The sequence below is a fragment of the Panthera leo genome, chromosome A3 (assembly GCF_018350215.1).
Source record: "Panthera leo isolate Ple1 chromosome A3, P.leo_Ple1_pat1.1, whole genome shotgun sequence".
Classification (NCBI taxonomy): Eukaryota; Metazoa; Chordata; class Mammalia; order Carnivora; family Felidae; genus Panthera; species Panthera leo.
The window spans coordinates 69,442,414-69,460,011 of record NC_056681.1 but is presented as its reverse complement, the minus strand read 5'-3'; the positions used below and the strand labels follow the sequence as shown (position 1 = coordinate 69,460,011).

At 36.9% G+C, this 17,598-nt stretch overlaps 1 protein-coding gene across 19 annotated transcripts in view; it reads left to right on the top strand.

Annotated features, from left to right (window-relative positions):
• The window catches only part of NRXN1 (neurexin 1), a 1,135,337-nt gene that overhangs the window by 479,776 nt on the left and 637,963 nt on the right, over positions 1-17,598 (top strand). For all 19 annotated transcript variants that reach the window (XM_042932252.1, XM_042932251.1, XM_042932247.1 and 16 more), the window contains one exon: positions 13,326-13,764. In XM_042932252.1, coding sequence (XP_042788186.1) covers positions 13,326-13,764 — 439 coding nt within the window. The remainder of the gene's footprint in view (positions 1-13,325; positions 13,765-17,598) is intronic.

The window sequence follows — 17,598 nt, the reverse complement described above, 5'->3', positions numbered from 1 at the left end:
AGAATTATTCCCAGGACCCATGCTGGCTAAGTAAACAGAAACTCAATCAGTATCCCATGAGATGATGACGAGCATTAACCAAAAAACACATCTATGAGTTTGTAATCAGATAAATGTTGAGTTGGATTACTTTTCTGTCATCTATTAGCTATACAATTTAGACAAGATACTTAAATTCTCTGAACCTTGGCATGGAGGTAAAAATTATGAGAAATAGGAGCATATATGTAATGTAGCTAAAAATGCATGGGGCACATAGAAGGTGCTTAATGGTTGGTTACTGGTGCTATTACAACTCATACTAATATATATCAGGCAACATACTTGCTAATCAAGGACGATTAGGAGCAAGTGGGTATAGATGGACAAACCCAGTGAACCGCCTGATAGGGTAGTGGTTTAGTCCTGAGCAGGATACTGACAGCCAAGCCATTAGGCCTAAAGAAGAGAACACTTGTGTCCATTTAGCCACCTGAGGGGTAGCCAACCTATCATCAGATTAGCATTTATGTGCTGTTGAGCCCAGTGTCTTAATATGCAAGAAAATGACCCAAACAGATAGGAACCTAGGGAGCCAGCCAGGCCTCTGATCACCCAAGATTCAGGCAGCCTCCAGTAAGCCAGTAGAGAGTGAGAACTAGGCTAATTCTGGAAATTGCTCTTCCAGAGAGGGAAAGGGGGTGGTACATGAGCTGGCAGAGCGTACAGAACTGCAGGAAGGAGCTGATGACAGTGATACCTGGAGGAGATGACTGCAGCAGGCCTTCCTTCCACACAAGACTGGATAGTCACCTGGCAACAGCAAGTAGGCTCATGCTGCCCATCCTACATTACGAAATATACATCCTTATCTTTATTTTCTCAAACTTCTGTTTAATTTTTTTTAAAAAAATTTAATGTTCATTTATTTTTGAGAGAGAGACAGAACAGAGAGAGAAGGAGACACAGAATCCAATACAGGCTCCAGGCTCCCAGCTGACAGCACAGAACCCTTCGCGAGGCTCAAACCCATGAGCCGCGAGATCATGACCTGAGCCAAAGTCGGACGCTTAACCAACTGAGTCTCCCAGGAGCCCCCAAACTTGTGTTTAATTTTAAAAAATCTCTGATCCTCTGAGTAGTACTTATTTTGTAGTACTCCTGGGTAAAAAAAAAAAAAAAAAAAAAAAAGATAATAATGATAATAATAATGATATAAAATAACCAAAAAAATGTTTTAACAGATTTGGGACTTTTCAAAGCCTACATAACATTTCAGAGCATTTTTTTTTCTTCCCAGTCCTCAAAGGAAGCATACCTGGTAACTGATGCTTATACAATATCTAAGTTCCTGGCCAATCCATTTAAAAAATATAGCCATCTGGATATTTGGTCTAGGATATTTAGTCACTGCTGCTGCAGCATTAAAAAAAATTACTCTTTCTTACTTGAAATGAATAAACTGATCATATCTTTCCATAACATAAAAATAGATTTAGACTCATCTCTATAAGGAAGAAACACAAGAAATTACATAAGACTCCATGATCTTTTTCTTAGCAGCTAATTGAGTATCCCAAGCAATTAAGAAATTTAACCATATTGTCATCCTCCAAAGCCCCTGAGTGGCTCAGTTGGTTGAGTGTTGAACTCTTGATTTCAGCTCAGGCCATGATGTCACCATTCATGAGTTTGAGCCCAGCATTGGGCTCTGCGCTGACAGCATAGAGCCTGCTTGGAATTTTCTCTCTCTCCCTCCCTCTCTCCCTTTCTGCCCCCTCCTCCAAATAAATAAACATTAAAAAAAATAAAGGAAGGGATTTCATTCCTATTTCTCAACTGAAATTGTCCAGCATTCTCTTCAGTTCCATTCAGGCCACCTGAGATACCTGGATCCAGCATTCGTTTAATCCTAGACACCACAGTCAGTTTTCCTTGCATCGTGTGTGAGTTTGGTCTTTGCATTTTTTATTTTAGTGAATTTTCCTTGGCAAAGACCCTGCTCCTGCCTGGGAGCTGATTGAGCTTCCGTAGAGCCAATATGTTTCTCAGTTCTCCAATTTAAATTCTGCCAAGAATCTCCTAACGTGTGCCATGAGAAATTCAACTGCACATAAAACCCCATTCATTAAATAAACAGTTAACTAAGCAACCCTTGGCAAAAGGCACAACCCATCTGACATTTGAAGCACTAGGGACCTTCCAAAGGAAATAATTAAAGAATGCATTAAGAAGAAATACCCCAGTGCCGAGCAGCCATAATTGAAAAGTAACAGTTCACAACCTGGAGTTTCTATGCTTTTGGGGGGTCTTTGAAATTAGAAATGAAGAAGAGTTGTGCACTCCCAGTATTTCAACAAATCTAGGAAAGGATACATACTGACCCACTCTTAATGCAATCTAAATAAAACAGCTATTTGCATCAGGCCGTAGTTCTATCAACTCAGTGTGATTATAGAGGCCATCTTATTATTCCTTTGCTGAATTCAAAATTACAAAGTATTCCTTAATGAATACTTTTTGTTTAGTAGACTAAATCTTTCAAAATGTAAAGTTCATGGAAATAAGAAACCAAGTTATGAAATTTGGGAAGCAATCAGGTAAACATGAGGATTTGAGGGTGATTAATTACTTCAAAGTATGCTTTTGGAGAAGCAGCCACTTATTTATTTAAATGACCAGCATTCCTGTCTTATACATTTAAGATCATAATAATAACAATAACAGCTACTCTTTACTCAGTGCCCAAGACCAAGCACCTAGTACTGTATTGCTTAAATAATACTATAACATAAATGTTAACCTCATTTGAAAAAGGGGAGAAACTACTTCAGAGAAACTAGAGAACTTCCCCAGGGCAGTGTAGTTAAGTATCAGAGCAGGAATTCAAACCTAAGGCTGTTTGAATCTGTATTCACATCTATATGTATGTATCATACAAAGCATTGCCTTCAGATAATATTAAAATTACAGGGCATATTTATACACAACTTCTTAGTAACAAGTCTAGTTTGAAAAATAGTTTTATTGTGAGTGTGAAAAACAGCAGCTTTAGCTGTCTTAAATATCAGCTTCCCTTGTTTCCTTTGTGGGTGCTCAGGGAGTCGTGTGATTAAGAAGGAAAGGCCGGCCAGCCAGGGCAAGAGAGGGGACTGATAAACAATTTGATAATCAGATCTTGAAATCTCAAGTCAATAAGGTTTAATAGAGTTGTATGGCTTTTATTGCTGCAGGAAACTTAATTATCATAAAAACAGCCCTATGGAAAGAAAACAAACAAGATATACAGTTTATTTCCCAGTCTGGAGACAGGCATTCAGATTCTGTCTTGTCCACTACTTACTAGCCTGACACTAGCTGTGTGTCCTCAGGCAAGTGGCCTGGCCTGTTGAAGAGAGCCATAATAAAGTGGACCACACTTTGCTTTCTCCTGTGCTGAGAGTCATGTAGCCTGTCCTCCAAATCTCTCCAATGGACTGGCCACCCACTCCTGGCATTTTACTGCAAGAAACTCCATCAGGCCTTGTGATTATTGAATTGGAATTAGTGTGTTTATAGTTGCATTTTTCCCTGATTTTATTTTTCTCTACAATTGTATATCTATCTTCCAACTAATAAATAATATGCTTTTCTTGGGCCAGATTCTCTGATGTGTTAAAATCGAAATTATTATAATCACTTATGGATGATAACTTTACAAATAATTATACTAATAGGAATGTAATTCTAAGCAAGATGTAATTTCCTTTTGCTATTCAGAAGTCTCTTTAAGTGAGTTTGAATGAATAATTTGCCACCAGCTTTAGCGGTCTATATTTTGGAAAGCTAAATCAGAGCAACTACAATAGTTCTGCTCTATATATTTATCTTATCTATACAGGAAACAAAACTATATGATATGATATATAAACGTCATTAGAATAATTAATGTAAATGGCTTAGTAGGACAGACCTAACATATATTAGAACACACTATAAAGACATGATAATTAAATGAAGTGGAGATTGACAAGAAAGGAAGGAAGGAAGAAAGAAAGAGAAAGAAAGAAAGAAAAAGAAAGAAAGAAAGAAAGAAAGAAAGAAAGAAAGAAAGAAAACTAATGAACAATAGAATGCTCAGGAACAGAACCTTGTACAGTATATCTAAGAATTTAAAAATGTGGCAGGTCTTACAAATCAATAAAAAAAAAGAGAAATTATTCAAGAAATGTGCTGGCTTAAATAAGTTAACTATCTGGGCAGGGGGACTCAATTTGGATCTTCATCTCAAAAAAGAAGAAAAATACTTTCAAAAAGATTAAAAAGTTATACACCCTCACAAGCACATATAAAATTAAGTAACAAATATTGTATGTAATAATATGTTTATCAAATCTCTCTTGGGGGAGGACTTCCTAAGCCAAAAAGTAATGAACACAATCAAAAAGTAATAGTAGAATCTGGGGCACCTGGGTGGCTCAGTCAGTTGAACATACAGACTCTTGATTTTGGCTCTGGTCATCCTGATCCGAGTCACGGGATCAAGCCCCACTTTGGGTTCCATGCTGAGCATGAAGCCTGCTTGGGATTCTCTCTCTCTCTCTCTCTCTCTCTCTCTCTCTCTCTCTCTCTCTTCCTCTCTGCCCATCTCGTCCCTCCCCACTCTCTCTGTCTCTAAGTTAAAAAAAAAAAAAAAAAAAAAGGCAACAGTAGAATCGAATGTTAGAACTTTGGCATATCTAAAATAGCATACAGCATGTTATGGTAAATCAAAGTAAAAAGGACCAACTGTATCGTATATGGTATTTTAAATATATACATATATCCATCCTTACCATGAACATACATGTACTGGATGGTATATTATATACTAATAGCTACCCCTTTAGAAAAATATGAAATTAGATAATGAGAAAGCTTTGCTGAGCTCATGCAAAAGAACATGAATTGGTTCATCCGGACATAACATTTGATGCCAATGCCACTATTTTTGTTATTATCAGTTCAAAGATAATCATCCTTGGTTCATGGGAATATAGGTTCCCTTAAAAAAAACAATAAAGTGGCCTCTTTTCCTTCATTGAGGCTAGCAGAGGCTTTAAAAAGTTTTGGGATAAAGTGGGCATGCATTGTCTTTTGCCAGTTTGGAACAGAAGCTTTAAACCCTCATTTATGATGTTACATTCTGCAAGATCATGAAAGGCTGATGCTGAAAATATCTTCGTCACTTGGTTGCAAAATAGCAGTAAACATTGCAAGTTTATTGTTTCTAGTTAACTTTTCCAGTGTCTTTTAAAACGCCATTAGTAGGGGAAATAACTGTAAGAATATTTCCCCTCAGGACTTTTATTTTTATATTTGAGTGCCAGCTTATTGCGAAGCTATCACGGTTTTAAAGATAGAATTGCCTTTAAATCCGTTACAGTTCCCTTTCTGCCATGTTGCGGAAAAGACGGCAGCTCTTCATTTGTAATTGCTCAAGGGCCTCTCATATCCGATGCCTCCGGTAGAGACGGCCCATCGTTCCATTTGTTTGTTTTTTAACACAGTCAAAAAGGAACAAAACACTGAATTCCTCGATACTTGTTCATGATCAGAGCTTGCTGCCAACTGAGACACGGTCCCTTAGCTTATCTGAAGAACCTCAGTTTCCTCATCTGAAAATAGGAGGATTGATCTAGTTTTCAGCTTTTACTTTTTAACTTGGCATCTCAGCTCTCATGTAATTGAAATAGTGGTTCCTTTTTCCATTTTTTCCCCCCAAAGACATTGCTGAATTACTAAATCTTTAATGGGAGAAAAAGAAACATTCCTATTTAGTAGAACTCAAGTTCTTTTGCCACACACCCATATGCCACTGAAAGCTTCATTAAATAGAGCTGTTAACCCCGGGACAACACAGTCTTTTGCTCCCATGGCTAACTTGTACAGATGGTGCCCAAGGTTGTCTAAATAACTTTAGGCAGTTCACTGAGGATAGAATAAAGGAAGGGGAAAGCAAGAGGGTATTTTCTTTTGCTTTTCAAAGCTTCTTTTCATGAATCAGATGTAGTTGATCATGTTTAATTGAAAGTAAGCAAAAAGATTTCTTTCTCTACATTGCTTAAATAAAATATTGTTATTTTTAGTCCTTTCCAACTTTCAACTAATTTTTGGTTTGAAATTAATGAGTCACATGCCTTTATTGAGAAATGATGTTATTGTCATCTGTTTTTACATTCCCCAATTAGTTTATTTATTTAGGTAGGGGGAAAATTTCAATTTAGTTGAAAATTTTATCTGCACATAATCTCTGAATAGGATTAGATTATGGGGGGAAAACACCAACTCTGCCCTCCCCACCCCCAAATGAGAACTTTCTTATCTTTCAAAATTTCTTATGTAACTCTTCTAAATCAAATTTCCTGAATGCTAAGTATTGTTTAAAACTTTTTTTTATTGTTTATTTATTTTTGAGAGAGAGAGAGAGAACAGAGTGCTTGCAGGGAAAGAGCAGAGAGAGAGGGAGACACAGAATCTGAAGCAGGCTCCAGGCTCTGAGCTGTCAGCACAGAGCCTGATGCGGGGCTTGAACTCATGAGCTGTGAGATCATGACTTGAACTGAAGACAGACACTTAACCGACTGAGCCATCCAGGTGCCCCTCTTGGTATTGTTTTTAAAGTGATATTGGGCTACTCTGAACAGAGCATGTGCATTTCCTGTCTGCTACTTCTTCTCTGACTCACGCCCTGCAGCTGGACGCACAGCTGCCTCAACTGTGCATATTCACATTATAAATGGACACTTCTGTGGTGGGACATTCTCAGAAAAGCTCAAATCCTATTAGTCCCTTAGTCAGTTAAGTTCAACAAACTGTTTTTTTTTTTTCTTCATCTTTTTATTCCAAGCACGTTCTGTGCTAGGCTCTCAGTGTAATAAAGTGAACAGCATAGGAAACTTGATCTTGGGTAAAAGGACGATAATGAGTGCAGTGATTTTTTCTAAAAAAAGTGACCACTTTGCCTCTACTCCACTCTTACAATTGTGTCTTCGTGGTGGCAGGAACATTGGAGAAAATCTGTTTAATTTTCTACTTTCTTTAATAATCAAATAAACATTTGTGAGAAAATAAACTGGTTTATTCTCATACTTTAATTCTAATATTTTATTATATATATCCTAGTATTATATATATCCAAAAAGGCATACCTGTTGAAAAACTACACTATAGTTCTAGAAACAGAAGTAAGCCCCATTACTTAAACTGGATTTGAAGAGACATTTTATTTTATTTATTTTTTTTAGTTTTTTAACGTTTATTTATTTTTGAGACAGAGAGAGACAGAGCATGAACAGGGGAGGAGCAGAGAGAGAGGGAGACACAGAATCTGAAACAGGCTCCAGGCTCTGAGCTGTCAGCACAGAGCCCGACATGGGGCTCGAACTCACGGACCGTGAGATCATGACCTGAGCCGAAGTCGGATGATTAACTGACCAAGCCACCAGGCGCCCCTGAAGAGTCATTTTAATCAATAGCCACACAAAAACACACTCTTGCTCAGTTGTGATCTTTGATTCATTTAGAGATATTTTAGGGGCGCCTGGGTGTCTCAGTCGGTTAGGTGTCCGACTTTGGCTCAGGTCATGATCTCATGGTTGACAAGTTTGAGCCCCGCGTCGGGCTCTGTGCTGACAGCTCAGAGCCTGGAGCCTGCTTCAGATTCTGTGTCTCCCTCTCTCTCTGCCCCTCCCTGGCTCATGCTCTGTCTCTCTCTGTCTCAAAAATAAATAAAAAGGTTAACAAAATTTTTAGAGATATTTTAATGAGGACAAATGGAAGGAAAAATACTGTCATGTAACTCATAGCAAGATCTTCCTTTTGCATGGTGGCAAATAGCTGTTTGATTGTGAATCTCCTGCTTAGCAACTGCTATCAAAACCATAAGTGGAATTACAAGTGAAAACTGTAAATGAAATTTCCTGCGAGACAAACACAGAGTTTGAAGTTAACATCGTTAGCTTTTCACAGTATTTGGCATGAGCATGATAAAAGACATTCAGCGAGTTCTGTGCCTCCATATATTTATTGATAAAATAGGATAATGTTTTCTATTTCTTAGGATGCTTGTGAGGAGTAAACACATTATACGTATAAATTTCTTACGACAGGGTCTGACAGAAGATAAGTACTCAATAAATCTTAGCTGATTCTTGTTGTGGTGACGGTGGTGTTTTTTGTTGATATCAGATGCCACAGAAGTTCTCTCAGGAGTGAAAATAAAAGCCCCAGGCTCCCTAGCTTCCTATGTATTTTTCTAGCTAAGAAACCTTATCTATAGACCAAGCCTTCAAACTGCAATATAAGTATCAGGATACAAAAAGAAGCCCTAGTCTGCTTTGATCTCTTTGATCCTTCTGGTTGCAGTCCTGTTAATTACTTGAAAACAGCAGTCAGCTACTATGTGCCCTGTTAGCTGTTACCTTTGTTACAGCTCCGTTCATTCGCTCTCAGAATAATAATATTGGTATTTATGATAATAACAACATGAACAAGAGCAGCCAGCTGATAGTCACTTGGGCACTTACTCTGTGCCAGGCCCTGTTTTTAGCACTTCCATTGAAATATAATTTATTTTTTACAATGACCCTAATGTGGTAGATATGATTATTCCATTTTACAGATTAAACTGAGTCTCTGTGGGATTGAAGGACTTGTGCAAGGTCACAGGATTGCAAGTGGGTGAGCTGCAGTTCTCTTGGAAATCGTGAGAACCAAATTCTTGGCCCTTCTTTGTTACTATTCTCAAGAATGGAAGAGAATCCAAGCTCAGATTAGAATAAGCCATTCAAGTTCTCAGGGAGGTCACAACTGAGTCTACATCCCTGCATCACTCCTTGATTTTAAGCTCGGTACCCATTTCATCACCCTGTATGTATACTCTCTAGTTAAGACACGAACTGACTTGATCAGTGCATGTTAATTAATTCAAGAGCCTCATGAAAATTTCTAAGCTGAAACGTTTATTCGTAACAACAAAAAGTCATTGTGTGAGTAGCAAATGTGTTCCTACTGATCTGCTTATTTCACACACTGCCACTTCCTGTGGAAGGGCCTTATCTATCAGCCACCAGTTCTCCAGGACCATCTGTACAAACCTTAGATACATATGATGCTTAATGTGTGTCTGTGTACCTAAAGATGTAGGTGCATATTCCCTTTACCTAACGGATTAGTGTCTCAGTATATCCCCGAATAGAGAGCAATATCCTGACATCAAAACCACAACTGGAAAAATGCTAGAAAAAGAGAAGGAACAATAGAACATCTTTTACCTTTGTCCCAAATCACATAGATTGACAGGGGGTGGCGGGGGTGGGGGGGTGGAGGCTCAAGGATTTATAGACATGACGTGTTTTTTCCTTTTTAGATATATATGTTTTATATATAAAATTAAGAAACTGAGAGATAGAGAGGATAGGCAACTGAACTTAGATACTAGCTTTGTGATTAAGCCAAGTCTATACCCAGACTCTCAAACTTACTATTATTTTTTTTTATTTTTTAGCCTATTTACTTCCCTTTTTAAAAAAGATTGATATCAAGATCAAATAAAATACTCAATGACAGCTTACCTCAAAATCCAAACCTAGGGATATAAAAATACAAACATATTGCTCCTATTTTTGCATATTTAAGTGTGAGGGACATTTTTAAAATTTTAACAAATGTTGAAAGGAAAAGGTCATCATATCAAAATGTGGAAATTATATGGCAGCTAAATAAATAAATAAATAACAAAAAACCTAGTGTTTCTTATGTTTTTATCCCTGTGGGATTTATGATATGAGCCCATGAAGCAGAGAAATGAAATGCAACATTTTGAATTACTTTTCAAAAAAAAAAAAAAAAAAAGAAAAATCAATATCCTCAAAGAAATCTTGATTTTATGAACTGATCCAAATGAATGTGCAATAATATTATCTAATTGTCAGGACGTTAGAGTATATCGATATTTTTTGAAAGTTGTAACTATTAAATAAATTACAACTTTTGACATAAATTAAAAAGATATATGAATAATTATAAATTATTGAGAGCCATATTATCTCAGAAAGAAGCAAAAAATAGCTTACACATGAATTTTTGGAAAATTTGGAGTGCTTGCAGTCTACTTATTATTATAATTGAACTACATTCAGGTCATTTTAAGACTAAGCCTAACTTTCAAAAAGTAGGGTGATTATGGAATCTGGGTCAGATGAAGGAGCAGTGTAGTTTTGAGAGCTATCAGCCTGCCTATCCAAAATTGCTTTTCTGTCTTCTGGAGTTGCCTTTCAAAGAATACAAAATAGGAAGGGGGGAAAAAAAAAAAAGAAAACATCATTTTGCTTCTCGTCAAGATACTTCTTCCAGGAAAATGATTCTACCTCTGGAGAATTTTAACTCGGGTGTTTTTCATTCAAAAAGTAATTTAAACCCTACAATATGATTTTGAAGGTGAAGTTTTCCAATACATAAACCAGCTTACCATTTATAAGTGAACATGCACAGAAGTTTCCACATTTTCTGGAGAAATAAGCTCAAAATAGCAGCGAGTGTGTGAGACTGGTCTGCAATACCATATTCTGCTTTACTTAACTGCATTTGTAAGTATTGTTAATGATAGTCTATAATCTGGGACTAAGTTTAAAAAGTGAAGGAAGAATTTTATTCAATTCTTAGAAACTATTGAGTGTCTACTTTGTGCCAGGTACTAATCTTGGTGCTTGGCTATGGTGAGCAAGGACCCTGTCTGCACAAAGCATAGATTGTGGTGGAGATCCATCATCTTTTTGGTGGGGTAGGGAGGAGTTGGAGGAGGTGTGTGTGTGTGCATGGCTAACCCTAAGTTATGTGATCATGGGAATCCCTGCTTTTCTTCTCCATCTTCTCGAACCTCCCTTTCCCCGGGGTATCCAATTCACTCATGAGATTGTAAATCACTTACTGAAATCTGTAGCTAGAATTGCCCCAACCCCACATCCTTCAGTTTTTCGTAGCTGATTTTGGACTCATGAGGCAGTATGTGCATTCATATACCTACTTACTCACGTCAGAAACACCCAACTCTGTGGCAGTGGTTCTATTTCACGGGCAATGTGTTAGCATAGGTCAACCTTATCATCTGCATCAATTGGGTCAGAAAATATTATACTCGTTCCTGATCACTACCTTTGTTAAGGGAATCTCCAGATAATAAAATATAAATCACCAGGAAACGTGAAAAAAATACAGGCTTGGATAGCTTGAAAGTCATGGTGAGAGGTTATAAAACTTGGGACTGTCATCCATGGAAATCATTTTCTCCACTTCTAAAGATCCCCAAAGAAAGACAATCTTGAATCAACTTTCCCAAGGCTTAATAGCTCTTTCTCTCTTCAAGAAAGTATATTGAAGAATTAATCTAATTTGTTTTTGTTATTGCTTAAGTCCATTTTCTCTTCTTTTGTGGTCAATCTACACTTATTGAACAGTTACACATATTTTCTCAAAGAATAATTTGGTATGTTATTCTTTATAATAATCCTCCTTCAAGATAAAGGTAAACCGAAATGGGACTAGCATTGGAAAGATGCGGCTTATTTGGTAGGCACAAATCAGGTATAAAATACCAATTATATGTTTGTGCCAAATTTCTTTTTCATTCTAAGTTTATTTGAGAGGGTCGGGGGAGAGGGAGAGAGAGAGTCCCAAGCAGGCTCCACCTGTCAGAGCCCAATGTGGGGCTCGAACTCACAAACCTGAGCAGAAATCAAGAGTCAGATGCTTAACCCACCGAGCCACCCAAGCGTCCCAAGTATGTGCTTAATTTCTAAACATTTCCTTATAATAGATTAATTTACCACCATTATTTCTGTGTCTACAAGATGATGGTATTTATTATCATGCAGTTTGATGTAGTTGATATTTATTGAAATCTTACAATGTGCCTGGCATTGGATGATTGCCTTTATGTAGATTCTCTCACTTGCATACATTTTCTTCTTTAACCATCACAATCATCCTGTAAGATGCTATCTCCCTAAAAGGGAGAAAAGTAAGGCTTGGGGAGATCATGCAGTTAGGTAATGCTTGAGCTAGCATTTGAACTCAGTCTGATACCAAGGCCTACACTCTTACTCTGAAAAATAAAGTATCCATTAACACACTATATCAGGAAATTCATTAGCGACACTAACCATTGGCTCAGTTTAGTTTTGCCACAGGTTTGCTATATTGACCTGTTAACTTTATAGCACTAATCAGACACAGGCTGTCTTATTTTTTCTATTATATAAATATAAATGAATTTAGAACTTGTCAGTATTGGCTGCTATGAATTCTTGAATGGCTTCTTAAAATAATTTAGATAGTTAACTGGACATAGATAGCCAATTTACTCTTAAGTCAGTGTGACGTGTATTTTGGAAATGTAATTATGCTTAGTATGCATTTTATAGAGAAAGGGTATGGATCTCTCTTTATCTTAATGTCAGAATGGCTCCGAGTTTGTTAAGGTGATGTGATAGCAGATGCCTGATATTGTGAATCCTACCAGTGGATTTGTCCAGTGTACCATTTGGAGTCCAAAAAGCCATAAGAACTATCAGCAAGCAGTCAGAAAGAACCACGCAGCCCATTGAGATGAAGTGCCTTGGGAAATGAGAGTTAGGACAAACTTTGCTCTACATTTGTATACTTTAAAGTGAAACGGAACACATGTAATACAGGTTGAATGGATTTAGAGCAAACATAACATTTCCAGAGTTACCTAACATTATTCAAACAGTTGTTAATATAGGCCACAGGGAAAAAGAGAGCTTCTGCATTTTAGTTGTATTTAATGATTTTTCTGAGAAAATTCAGTATGTTTTCTGCCTCAATTTATTGTGATTATCTTACAAAGTTTATACGCATTGTGACTATGTAGACCATAGAAGAATTCCTGTATTTTAGGGGACCGTTACACAAAGTAATTTCAAATACTTTAATGGTGGGAAAACTGAAAAACCTTTATATTTAATAAATGAATTATCATAAGAAAAGCAATTGTCTTGTAAGTTTGACTCTATACACGCTTGAAATAATGAAAGCTGTATACAAATCCATTCAAATTATTTGAATGAACTGCAGCCAGTTTGTATGTGTATGTACACACATTATTTGAATGAAATTAGATTGGAATGGTTACTGTTTAATGAGTTGATACTTGATTTTTATTTGGCTGAGAAAACTATCTCACATATCAAAATGCACTAAACATTATGTTACATGTGTTACAAACGTGTTGAAAGTCACTTAACTGAAGACAAGTTCTGCATATGAAAAGATGGGCCTGGTTTCTCACTGCTATCCTCTGCCCACAGGTTGTATATAAAAATAATGATGTAAGACTGGAATTATCTCGTCTTGCCAAACAAGGAGACCCTAAGATGAAGATCCATGGAGTGGTAGCATTTAAATGTGAGAATGTTGCAACTTTGGACCCAATCACCTTTGAAACCCCAGAGTCTTTCATCTCTTTGCCTAAATGGAACGCAAAGAAAACAGGCTCCATATCATTTGATTTCCGTACAACAGAGCCAAATGGCCTCATCTTATTTAGCCATGGCAAGCCAAGACACCAAAAAGATGCCAAGCACCCTCAGATGATAAAGGTTGACTTCTTTGCTATTGAGATGCTGGATGGCCATCTCTACCTCCTCCTGGACATGGGGTCAGGTACAATAAAAATCAAAGCCCTACAGAAGAAGGTGAATGATGGAGAATGGTATCATGTGGACTTCCAGAGAGATGGACGGTCAGGTAATTTATCATTTCTTCTAACCTGTTTATCTGCTGGAACATGCTATTTACCCCTTGCCACTCCAAAGGAATTAAAACCAAGATATATTAAGATTTCCTGCATTTCTGTCTTTAGGGTAAAGGAAATTTTCTGTTTTTATTTCTGTTTCATATCATATAAGAACCAGAAGGAGCTAATTAATCATTACAGTTGGGCATCAAACCCCAAATGCTCAAATGGCTTCTGGAATCTCTTCTCAAATGAACATTTATTGGATAATCAAGTGCCAAATCTTGCAAGACATTTTATCTTGAATTTGAAAATGACAAAATTCAGGGTTCCTGTATTATCAATTATTGCTTATATTATTGGATGTTTGGAGGTGCAAATACAAAATATGAAAAAAAGAAAATTCACCAATCCACATATAAATTCCTTAGTGTAATTTTTAGTCCTTATTTTAACTTTTGTCTAAGTTGGGTCTGTGGTATCAAAAACACTTTAATCAATGCAGTAGGATTTCAAGAACACTGGCAAAACTCTGTTGACTTCCAAATAGCTTCCCTTTCTAATGTTTGAATTGAACCAATAGGGATTCTTTCCTCTGGCTTCCCTCTCTGAACTTTTTTCCTGGAAGTGTGCATGTGTGTGTGTGTGTGTGTGTGTGTGTGTGTGCATGTGCCTGTTGGGGGGAGGGAGGTGTGCATGCACACACACACACACACACACACACACACACACACACGTGGTTGGGGAAAGGAGGGAGTGTTGTAGGGAAGGCCTGAAGAAATAACATTTACTTACTCTGAAATTGGAGAGTGGATTATGAGGCTTAAGGAATTGACTACCATTAGGTTTGTGAGGGCAAGGATCACCTAGGCAGAGGAAACCGCATTGGTGGAAATCCAGGAAGAGACAGGGAAAGGGGGAGAGAGAGGGAGAAGGGAAGAAGCAACTTATTTTAGGTGCACAACTATATTATTTCTTTTACTTTCTTCACCCTATGCTCCCATGCTCTGATTGTTCTTATCACTTACAAATCAAATAAGCTTCTTATAATAGAAGAAACTCTCGGGGCGCCTGGGTGGCTCAGTCGGTTAACCATCTGACTTGGACTCAGGTCATGATCTCACGGTTGGTGGGTTCCAGCCCCATGGCCGGTTCTGTGCTGACAGCTCAGAGCCTGGAGCCTGCTTCAAATTCTGTGACTCCCCCTCTCTCTGCCCCTCCACTGCTCCTGCTCTGTGTTTCTCTGTCTCTCAAAAAATAAATAAATGTTAAAAAAAAGTTTAAGAAGAGGAAGAAGACAACGCTCCTCTCTTCCCTTCCCGCACTTCCTTATTTGCTTATATACCATACCATCTACTCTGGATTTTCCACTGAATGTAAGCTTGACGAAGGCATTTCTTGTGAGTCTGAATTTCTTCCTTTATAAAACGTATTGGGAAGGGCCCAGTATTGACTGACTCCTAAACTCAATGAAGCAGGATTAACAGTGATAGGACCTAGGATTCTATACTTTTGCAAAGCTTTCCAAGGAACTTAATGATCAGTTGTGTATGGGAACCACAGTCCAGAGGACACTTGGTGCTTCTTTCAGATTCGTAATCTGTGATCATCATCCTATTTTAGGAGGGCTGTGCTGCAGCCCTGTGGTGAGTGCTCCTTTCACAGACTCCCTTGTCGCTTAATTACTCCCAGTCTCCCTGCAGCAGAACTGTGTCCTGTTTCACTCTTAGTCATGCCTCGTTTTCCTGTGTATCTATCAAGAAGAATGTGACAGACTTCCTAGAATATATATATGTTATATATTATATTATATTATATTATATTATATTATATATATTACATATATAACCCAATAAAATAAAGAAAGGGAATGAATGAGAATTGAGAAGGAGGTGTTGGTGAGGGTGGAAAATTGAAAGAAGGTCAGAACCCATTGCTCTGATCCTCAAATTATCTCAGAGACTATTTCTGATTCATCCCTCTCAGGAAATTTGGTCTCCCTCCACATGGAAGATTAGTTACCATCCTGTGCTATCTGTGCTTATTTTATCATTTCTCTACAGTGTCTTAAATGACTGTGAGGAGACAACTCTTTTTTCCTTTTCCTGCTGTACTATACTGATTCCATTAGAAAGTAGATTCCTTTTTTTTTTTTTGTCTGTTTGTTTTTTTCTGATTTAAGCTGAGTGGACACTGATGGGAATACAGAAATACAGCAACAGAGTACCTCCTTTTCACGTCCTCCAGCCTGTCTTATTTCTACCAAAGTTAGCAGTTGACTGGCTACTTGGAACTTTCAAACCGAAGTCTTAAAAAGAGGATTGGAGCATTGACTAATCTTGTGCTTTGAAATATTAACTTGTGGATAATATAGTTTGACTTAAAATATACCTATAATAAAATTTTTAAATTACTCTCAAATATTTACATATATAAAGGACTATGTATATGTATACACACACACATATGCATATATAAGAAAGTATAAAGGAAAATAAATCCAGTCATTATTCATTTGATAATCATAATTTATGCTAGTCTTAGGTGATGATGTAGTCTAGTTTCCCAAGTTCCTTGGATGACCTATTACAATAAGGATCAGTTAAATACCTTAATCCTGAAGCCAAATAAAATTTACCTTTTTTTTTCCTGTTTAAGTTCTTTAATTCTTCCAAATTGCCTATGGTTTATTAACTGCCTGTTTGTCCCCTCATTGCGAAAGGTCAAACGCAGAGAATATTTGTGTTAATTTGGAAAGTTCAATACTGTATGGGAGGAAGAGACATGCCTGAAGAGGTGTAATTTACATTAGGGAAGAAAATAAAACACCAGATTCTTGTTGAAATCCAAAGGAAAGATAAAGTTAGTATGCTTGGTGATGTTTGGATGGTAAAGTACTTTTATGTGATTACTATTTCAGATTAGTGAATTGAGACAAACGCTACAAAAACCAAAGCTTGTTCGCTAAACCAAGTTCTGCCCTTTAGTGAGTGGAAAAAAAGAAAGTCCATTTTATGTTGGCCTAGCTCAAGGGAGTTTAATGCAATGTTAATAACTGCAGCTGTTAATATTTTATATATAGTATTTTAATTAAGTTCTATATTTGCACACTGCATTGGTTTGGTATAAAGCAGCCTTTTAAAAATTGAGTGAATAGCTCTATGAGCTTTTATTTTACTTAAAGCATATTTCTGAATCAGGTTGGTGAAATACTAAGATTTATAGTTCAGTTGAAACTAATAAACTTACAATTTCAAGAAATAATTCATTTTATTCATTTTTCACACCAGTTATATTCAGCAGCTATACGAAAATTAATTCTTAATATAATGTGGATAAACAAGGCTTCTACAACAAGAGGTCAGTGTGGTCCGCTTTCTGACTCATGGATGATGAAATTTGCTTGGGATACTCTTTAGCTGAATATATAAAAATATTTAATGAGCCATTTTCTCTGTTATTAAAGTAGAGGGAGCTTAGGGCTGAGAATTATTCTTTCTACCATTGATCATAATAAGGTTAGTAGGAATAAAGCCATGGCTATTAATTGGATGCCAGTAACTCTTGGTTACCTTCGTCAGAGGAAGGGTTAAAACAGACTGAATTTTTAATATTCCCCGAACACTTTATAAAGTAAACTTATGTATGAATGAGAATGTCTTATTCCTGGTCCTGGTACTTTCTTTTGCAATAGTAATTGTTTACTAAATATTTGGTATAAGAAAAAATAATAAAAATGTGTGAGTGGCTCAGTGCCAAACCACCCCTCATATTCTAAAACAAGTAGTATCATCTTTATACTTGAAAAGTAATAGCTCTCTTTTAGTTGTAATGCAAGTTTGTGA